This window comes from Salvelinus namaycush, chromosome 10 (assembly GCF_016432855.1).
Source record: "Salvelinus namaycush isolate Seneca chromosome 10, SaNama_1.0, whole genome shotgun sequence".
NCBI lineage: Eukaryota > Metazoa > Chordata > Actinopteri > Salmoniformes > Salmonidae > Salvelinus > Salvelinus namaycush.
The window spans coordinates 40,539,418-40,547,838 of NC_052316.1; the positions used below are offsets into that span (position 1 = coordinate 40,539,418).

General features: G+C 43.8%; 1 protein-coding gene across 1 annotated transcript; it reads left to right on the plus strand.

The window, feature by feature from the left end:
• Positions 1-3,465: 3,465 nt before the first annotated feature.
• On the plus strand, positions 3,466-8,216 carry LOC120054345 (protein odr-4 homolog). Its single transcript, XM_039001756.1, has 9 exons — positions 3,466-3,546; positions 3,694-3,789; positions 4,898-5,035; positions 5,410-5,460; positions 5,900-6,034; positions 6,130-6,211; positions 6,631-6,840; positions 7,981-8,052; positions 8,149-8,216. Exons 1-9 carry the CDS (start codon positions 3,466-3,468, stop codon positions 8,214-8,216), a joined length of 933 nt encoding a protein of 310 aa, XP_038857684.1.
• The last annotated feature ends 205 nt before the right edge of the window (positions 8,217-8,421 follow it).

Genomic DNA, 8,421 nt, shown 5'->3' on the forward strand with positions numbered 1-8,421 from the left:
ATCCTGAATGATGCAAGAACATATCAGTAGCATGATTAGAGCGATTGTACATGACAGACTAAGAGAAAAGAATACAAGATTTAAAAAAAATACTGTCACGCCCTGACCTTAGTTATCTATGTTTTCTTTATTATTTTGGTTAGGTCAGGGTGTGACGAGGGTGGGTATGCTTGTTTTGTATTGTCTAGGGTTTTTTGTATGTCTAGGGGTGTTGGTAAGTCTAGGCATATGTATGTCTATGGTGGTCTGAATTGGTTCCCAATCAGAGGCAGCTGTTTATCGTTGTCTCTGATTGGGGATCCTATTTAGGTTGCCATGTTCCCTTTTGGTTTTGTGGGTTCTTATTCTATGTTTAATTGCCTGTCTGCACTATCCGTATTAGCTTCACGGTTCGTTTTGTTATTTTGTTCGTTTTGTTCAGTGTTCGTTCTTTAAATAAAGAAGAATGTACGCTTATCACGCTGCGCCTTGGTCTCCTCCCTACGATGGCCGTGACAATTACTGACACATTTCAAACCAATGATGGTTCAGAAACTTTAAATGCCAATTATCTCAGAATCCACTTTTTGCAAATAGAACTTAACAGTCCCAAGCTCTCGAAATGTCACCAGAGATTTTTTAGCAATCTTTCTTTGCTAAAAACACACCAGTCTCAACGTCAACAGTGAAGAGGCGACTCCTGGATGCTGGCCTTCTAGGCAGAGTGTCTGTGTTCTTTTGCCCATCTTCATCTTTTATTTTTATTGGCCAGTCTAAGATATGGCTTTTTCTTTGCAACTCTGCCTAGAAGGCCAGCATCCCGGAGTCACCTCTTCACTGTTGACGTTGAGGTTGGTGTTTTGCGGGTACTATTTAATGAAGCTGCCAGTTGAGGACTTGTGAGGCGTCTGTTTCTCAAACTAGACACTCTAATGTACTTGTCCTCTTGCTCAGTTTTGCACCGGGGCCTCCCACTCCTCTTTCTATTCTGGTTAGAGCCAATTTGCGCTGTTCTGTGAAGGGAGTAGTACACAGTGTTGTTTCTGGCCATTTTGAGCCTGTAATCGAACCCACAAATGCTGATACTCCAGGTACTCAACTAGTCTAAAGAAGGCCAGTTTTATTGCTTCTTTAATCAGCACCACAGTTTTCAGCTGTGCTAACATAATTGCAAAAGGGTTTTCTAATGATCATTGCTAACACAACGTGCCATTGGAACACAGGAGTGATGGTTACTGATAATGGGCCTCTGTACGCCTATCTTTTTTTTTTTAAAGTACATTTCTAAGTGACACCAAAAACTCCATTCCTTTACTTTGGATTTGTGTGTATTGTTGTGAAATTGTTAGATATTACTTGTTAGATATTTCTGCACTGCTGGAGCTAGAAAAACAAGCATTTAGCTACACCCGCAATAACATCTGCTCAACATGTGTATGTGACCAATACAATTTGATTTGCCTCAACTTACCCTGTCCTGCACCTCAACTTACCCTGTCCTCCACCTCAGCTTACCCTGTCCTGCGCCTCAACCCACCCTGCCCTGCGCCTCAACCTACCCTGCGCCTCAACCTACCCTGCCCTGCGCCTCAACTTACCCTGTCCTGCGCCTCAACTCACCCTGCCCTGCGCCTCAACCTACCCTGCGCCTCAACCTACCCTGCCCTGCGCCTCAACTCACCCTGCCCTGCGCCTCAACCTACCCTGCGCCTCAACCCACCCTGCCCTGCGCCTCAACTCACCCTGCCCTGCGCCTCAACTTACCCTGTCCTGCGCCTCAACTCACCCTGCCCTGCGCCTCAACCTACCCTGCCCTGCGCCTCAACCTACCCTGCATTGCGCCTCAACTTACCCCATACCTGTTTTCAAGAGAACACATGTTTTCAAAACTGTTGTGTTTACATGAATTTGGATTAATTCCAGGGATACACATCATCCTGAAATATAACTAGATATCTTCGTTAGACAGAATACTATATTTCCCTTGAAGGAGTGATGTTGAATGTAAAAAATTGGCTCAACTTACCCCACTCTCCAGTGTCCAAAACACCAGTCAGATATGAATGGTCATCGGAGCATGTGTCCATACTAATATTCTGGAAAGCAAGGGAGTGCTGATCTCGGATCAGCTTTCTCCATTAGAATCAGTAGAATTATTTCACAATTCCCTACTGACGAGTTATCAACTCCTATTACCACATACGGCTGCAAATATTGACCAATCTTATGCTTACCCCCCAAAAATACACTAAATCACCGATTTGGCACATCATTGCGCACATGTTAGTCTACACATCATGAAATATATGGAGACAAATTACAGACAGTTGCCTACAAGTAGCAAAATAGAACTAAATTGATTAACATGAAATGTATTTCAATATGATTGAACTAATGCAGTCATCTAGTTTTTCATTTAAAGCATAATGTTATACATCACTTGTTTCTATAAACTGTAAAGACATTGGCAACTTTGTAGGCTATTTGGAGTCAACTTTGTTCTGAAATTATCGGCGGCCAAAGAGAGACGGATAAACTATTTGATTCTATGTTTAGCTGAAACCTGTATATAAAGTGAAGCGGATGGTCAAAAAAGCATTTAACGACGCAATTATTTATTCTACGAGTGGTCTGAGGCAAGCATTAGACTACGACCGTTTTCAAGTGCAACGTTTAATAGCGATGGTTTTGGGAAACAGCTCGGAGATTTAATTAAACGACGATGAATTTAGCCTAAAATGCTTTTGGGAAACCGCGCACTGAGCGAGGAAGAGACGAAGCGAGAGGCATGACTCCGCCCCAAAATCTGTCAGCTCGAAAATACAGCGAGAAGCAGACGAAGTGGGGATTTTTTTTGTATGAAGTTCATGTTTTGTCTGATTGAACATGGTGAATAGGCGTTTATAAATTCACTGCATAGACTACTGTGCTTTGATAAATTACGATGAATAACGTTCTAAAAAAAGGACATGCTAGAACTTCCCTCTGTCACAATGCATTGCTGCATTATGACTGCATACATGTTCTCGAATCACCCGTTGAGGAGATGAGGTAGTGGAAACTCAGCGAAGTGGAAAAGAGTCGTCAAGTGGTGTTTACTGGACGATAGCAAAATCCCAAACGTCTGAAATTGAAACAAAATCCCCGTAGGTTTCTTTGATGATATAATCTTGCATTCTTCTAATACACTGACAATGCCTACCTAAAGTCCTATACCGTAAAGTTCTCATTGATCTTCATTTGTAATTGCAGATTAGGAATGGGAAAAGGAATCATTGCTGATGCTGCAGTGGATAAATACTTTGCTGACCTGAAAGCAAGCACATCTTACATCATTGGACTTTTAGTTGGACAGGTGAGACATTTAGGCCTACTGTACGTAAGGGGACGTGGTCCGTCTTTCTAATGTTAGGCTATCCAATGCAATATAATTTTATTTGTTCAACATTTGTTTTGCTACAGGGGGAGTTTGTGGTGCATGCAGCGATGACCCCACTAAAGGAGGACAATCCTGGTGGCCTGATGAATGAGGATGACAAAGACTACATCCTAGATCACGCAGAACATGTGAGATTTATTGGAGAACATGCCTGAGAAATATGGAGGATTGTTTATTCTGAAACGATCTTCTGTTGTACTGTGATGTTATAGTGTTATGATATTCAAGTGTCTATGGTTTGGTTAATGACTCCTGCATTTTTCCCTTTGTTAAAGCTGAACCGCATGGTTCCTGGAGGACTGTCTGTGTTGGGCATGTTTGTGGTCTCCCCGTCCCATCAGACCAAAGAGAGCCATATGAAAATGAGGCGGGTGAGGCAGGAATTTCTTCTTTGTTCTTCTTATTTTGTTTTTCTTAATTTTCTTTCTTTAGATATTTTTGGTTTGATTGTCTATCTGATGATTTATCCATTTGTCTGTATTCTGTCTGCATTTTCTCTGTTAGACTATGGTTGCTGTGGAAAATCGTGTATCCGAGGACAGGCTTTGGGGTTTCTCAGAGGAGGACACCAATGACAGAGTGATGCTTCATATCTGCTCCAACACCAACAAGTATCCTCTTACTCAGTCTCCACTGCTGATGACACACACACACATCCACACACGCAGACACACACACACATCCACACACGCAGACACACACACACATCCACACACGCAGACACACACACACATCCACACACGCAGACACACAAGCAGACACACACACACAGACGCAGGCACACACACAGATGCAGACACGCAGACACACACAGAGACACACACACACATCCACAGACACACACGCAGACACACACACGCAGACACACATCCACAGACACACACGCAGACACACACACGCAGACACACACACACTGACACGCATGCACATAACACAAAGACTAAAGAGAACACACTCTTTCTTAACAATTTCATCACAGAGTGACTTGCTGGATTATGAACATTAAAGAACCTAGTGTGAGTACAGAGTTGAGATTTTCAACATTTTACTCATTCATTCATTTGCCTGTGTATTATCTTCTAACACCGCAATACACTGCAAATCAAATTGTATTTGTCACATGTGCCGAATACAACAGGTGTAGACCTTACAGGGAAATGCTTACTTACAAGCCCTTAGCCCTTAACCAACAATGCAGTTCAAGAAAATATTTACTTAATAAATAAATAAAGTAAAAAATAAAATAAAACAGTATCACAATAAAATGACATAACAATAACGAGGCTATATACAGGGGATACCGGTCAGGTTAGTCGAGGTAATTTGTACATGTAGGTAGGGGTAAAGGGACTATGCATAGATAATAAACAGCGAGTAGCAGCGTGAGGGGGGTACTGGGAGAGAAGGAGAGAAAAGGCTGAACTCTCGTTCCTGGTTAGTGTTGATAAACGTTGACTTACTGCACGTCATGTCTTCCAGAAATCTTCTAAATCTGCGACATGGAGTTACCTGCAGTGGATGACAGCATTCTGGCCTGTTGCTGTCTGCCCCATGGACATCGACCTGATGTTCCCTATCAAGGACAAGACCCGCCACGGTCTGATGCAGGCCATGAAGGTAACCTAGGGCCCCAGTCAAAAGTAGTGCACTATATAGGGAATGTGGTGCCATTTTGGACAGAGGCCTAGTTTAATGATTATTATTGTTACATGTTTATTACACATTCAGTCTTCCATCAGACAAGGCTTCTTCCACCACTACTTCTACTGACAAAGTGACAATACATCTTATCCATGTTAGGATGGGATGATGAGGTGGGCAAAGAAGACTGAGGCCAGTGTTTGCCTCCTCAACAACAAAAAGCTACCAGCTAAGACAAATTTGAACCCCACAACTAAGGCAAGTTTGGTGTGGTGTGCAACTGAATATTGCAATGTCGTTGCTGACGATCCTTGTGAATGACAACTGTTTATGTCCTGTATGTTCTTTAGAGGAACAATTCACAAAGAATAAAGATTCAAGGCCAGATCTTCATCCCAACGGTAAGTGGGAATATGAATATTGAGAAGGGAAAAGAATGACTGCAAAAATCGGATTGTTGTACTTGTTATGGATCAGTGTAACGGGCTCAAATCTGCTCCATATAGAGGTTCAGATGAACCCACGTTGCAATCTCCTCTCTCTCTCTCTCTCTCTCTCTCTCTCTCTCTCTCTCTCTCTCTCTCTCTCTCTCTCTCTCTCTCTCTCTGTCTCTCTCTGTCTCTCTCTGTCTCTGTCTCTGTCTCTCTCTTCTCTCTTCTCTCTGTCTCTCTGTCTCTCTCTGTCTCTCTGTCTCTCTGTCTCTCTGTCTCTCTGTCTCTGTCTCTCTCTCTCTCTCTCTGTCTCTCTGTCCATCTGTCTCTGTCTCTCTCTCTTCTCTCTGTCTCTCTCTCTCTCTCTGTCTCTCTCTCTCTCTCTCTCTCTCTCTGGGTTGTCTTGTAGGCAGGGGGCAAGCTGGGGGAGAGGCCGTCCACTGCGTCAGTGCAGGTATGCAGCTGTATCCTGAGACTGAAGGGGAGTCTGGGGTGCAGAGCGTACATGAACCCTGCAAGGACCACTGCCAAGACCACCACCATGGTATCAAATCTTGCCGGCACCAATAATACCGGCACCCGGTATGATGACCCGCCATGATGATTTTTTTGATGACCTTGAGTCCATGTCACTCACAGTACATCAAGAGGGACATCATCAGGAGTGTCTACAGCAGTGCCAAAAACTTCTTTGAACATCTGATAAATGATGAAAACTCAGGTAGGAAACAACTGATGAATAGTTAGTTACAAGTGCAGTAGTTCTTAAATGGCCTTGAAATTCAATAATTAGTCCACAGCTTTGCCACTAGATGGCGATGGTTAGGCACTGTAGTTTTTCTTGTACTGTACACTCAACCAGCATCATACATGACGATATGACAGAGGCTCTTGAGTAATTGTAAAATATGTAAAAACGACCTTCGTATATGAAACAGGTACGCATATATCTGAGTGCATGTGTGACCCTGCAGATATCCGTGTGTGTGTGTGTGTGTGTGTGTGTGTGTGTGTGTGTGTGTGTGTGTGTGTGTGTGTGTGTGTGTGTGTGTGTGTGTGTGTGTGTGTGTGTGTGTGTGTGTGTGTGTGTGTGTGTGTGTGTGTGTGTTTGCATGTGTCTATGTGTATGTGTCTCTATAGCGAAGGCATTCATGGGCTCCCAGCCCTTGGCTAAGCGGGTGTTCTTCCTGGTTCCCGATACTGGCATCTCTCTGTGTGACTACATACTCTCCTCTGAGACGGAGGCAGCTGTCCAGGAGAGGGTGAGGGAGTGGGCAGGCTTCACCATCCCTGATGGGCAGCTCCATATCACCCAGCAGCTGGTACAGGGCAGGTTGGAGTGGCACCAAGGTAGGCTAGGTACTGGTTCAGCTCCGTCTATGCTGTCTGAAATGGAAACCAATTTCTCATAAAGTTGCCAAAAGATAATCTGCTGGTCAGATAGATGTCTTGATGTTCCTTAAGGGCGATAAGATATACTTGGCTGCATTTTGGAAAGTGAGTGTCAAATGTGACTTGATCACTATTCTAAGTAGGCCTTACAGACAGGTCTGATAATGTCACAGCAGTAAATGTTGTTACCTTCTCGTACATGCCTGTCATCTGTCATCAACTTTATTCCTCTTGATGTCATGTTTTAAAATGCACGTAGGGCAGGCTATCAGCAAATCGTCATATTCATAGATAATAGTTATATTCTAGTTCTATTCTATTCTATTCTTACTTTTGCCACTACCTGTGTCTACCTGCTTTTATTAAGGTTCCTCCCGAGTTTCAGTTTCTGTCCCACCCATAGCATACTTCTCAATAAGATACCTGTGCCCTTTGTGACACGGTTACGGTGTGTGTTCAGATCTTGTTGTGACCTGTTTCATCTGTGTGGTTTACAGATGATTGAGCATCAATATGGATTTTCTTCTTTTTTTTAAATAAAAGACAAGCAGAAGAAAAGAAATAGCTGAAGTCAGTTGATCTCCCCCAGGCATCAGATATGTGTTACAATAAAGAAGGTGGTTCCTCGCAGCCAACCTGCCTGTAGTTTAGTGAGGTGTACACTAACAGTAACCTCGCCCTCGCTCTGCTATGTTAAATTCTACCATTGAGTCATCCGCCTCAGAGATGTCAAATCTTGTTTGAAAACCGAAATCCAGGGGTCAAGTGTAGGTTTAGACACTGGTCGCACAGATCACATCCAGGGGTCAAGTGTAGGTTTAGATACTGGCCACACAGATCACATCCAGGGGTAGGAAGCAGGTAGGAAGCAGTTAGGAAGCAGATAGGAATCAGATATGATGCAGGTAGGAAGCAAGTAGGATATAGGTAGGACACATTTAGGAAGCAGATATGACGCAGGTAGGAAGCAAGTAGGGCACAGGTAGGAAGCAGTTAGGAAGCCAGTAAGAAGCTGGTAGGAAGCAGATAGGAAGCCGATAGGAAGCATTTAGGAAGCAGAGTAAGTTGGGTGTCTAACGGCTTTTATTCTGGTTGGAGATTCAGAGGAAGGCATGGACAGCACCTGGGTCCCGGTGTACAAGATCCAGCAGAGGCGCAAAATCACCATGGGTATGTTGTGATGCAGCATACCCTCTCTCTCTCGCCTGCCGTTTACTTTTCCCCTCTCCTCCATATGAGTCAGTACTCCTCTCCTCTGTGTTGTAGGTGTGGCAGTGGCTTCAGGAGTCTCCCTGGTGGCCTGTCTCGTCTATAGGCTCTTCCTAGAAGAGTGACGATGTGGCCCACGGAGTCAAGCGGTTCAATCCCAGGATCTGGATTGCAAAGGGCATCAGAACATCCCTGGGATTCCCATAAATTAAAGGGGCCTGTGCAATGACATGGAAGTTAAGATGTGTTTTTTCCATTTCTATTAACACATTCCAGTAACAGATGACAGTGTGTCTAGGAATACACTTCCTGGGTTCATTGTTAGAGGGG

Excerpts from the sequence above, each read along its gene's own strand:
- LOC120054345 (XM_039001756.1), top strand. The coding sequence starts at position 3,466 with ATGACCCCACTAAAGGAGGACAATCCTGGTGGCCTGATGAATGAGGAT. Across the intron at positions 3,790-4,897 it reads GCCATATGAAAATGAGGCGG|AAATCTTCTAAATCTGCGAC; the intron begins GTGAGGCAGGAA and ends CATGTCTTCCAG. Across the intron at positions 6,212-6,630 it reads GATAAATGATGAAAACTCAG|CGAAGGCATTCATGGGCTCC; the intron begins GTAGGAAACAAC and ends GTGTCTCTATAG.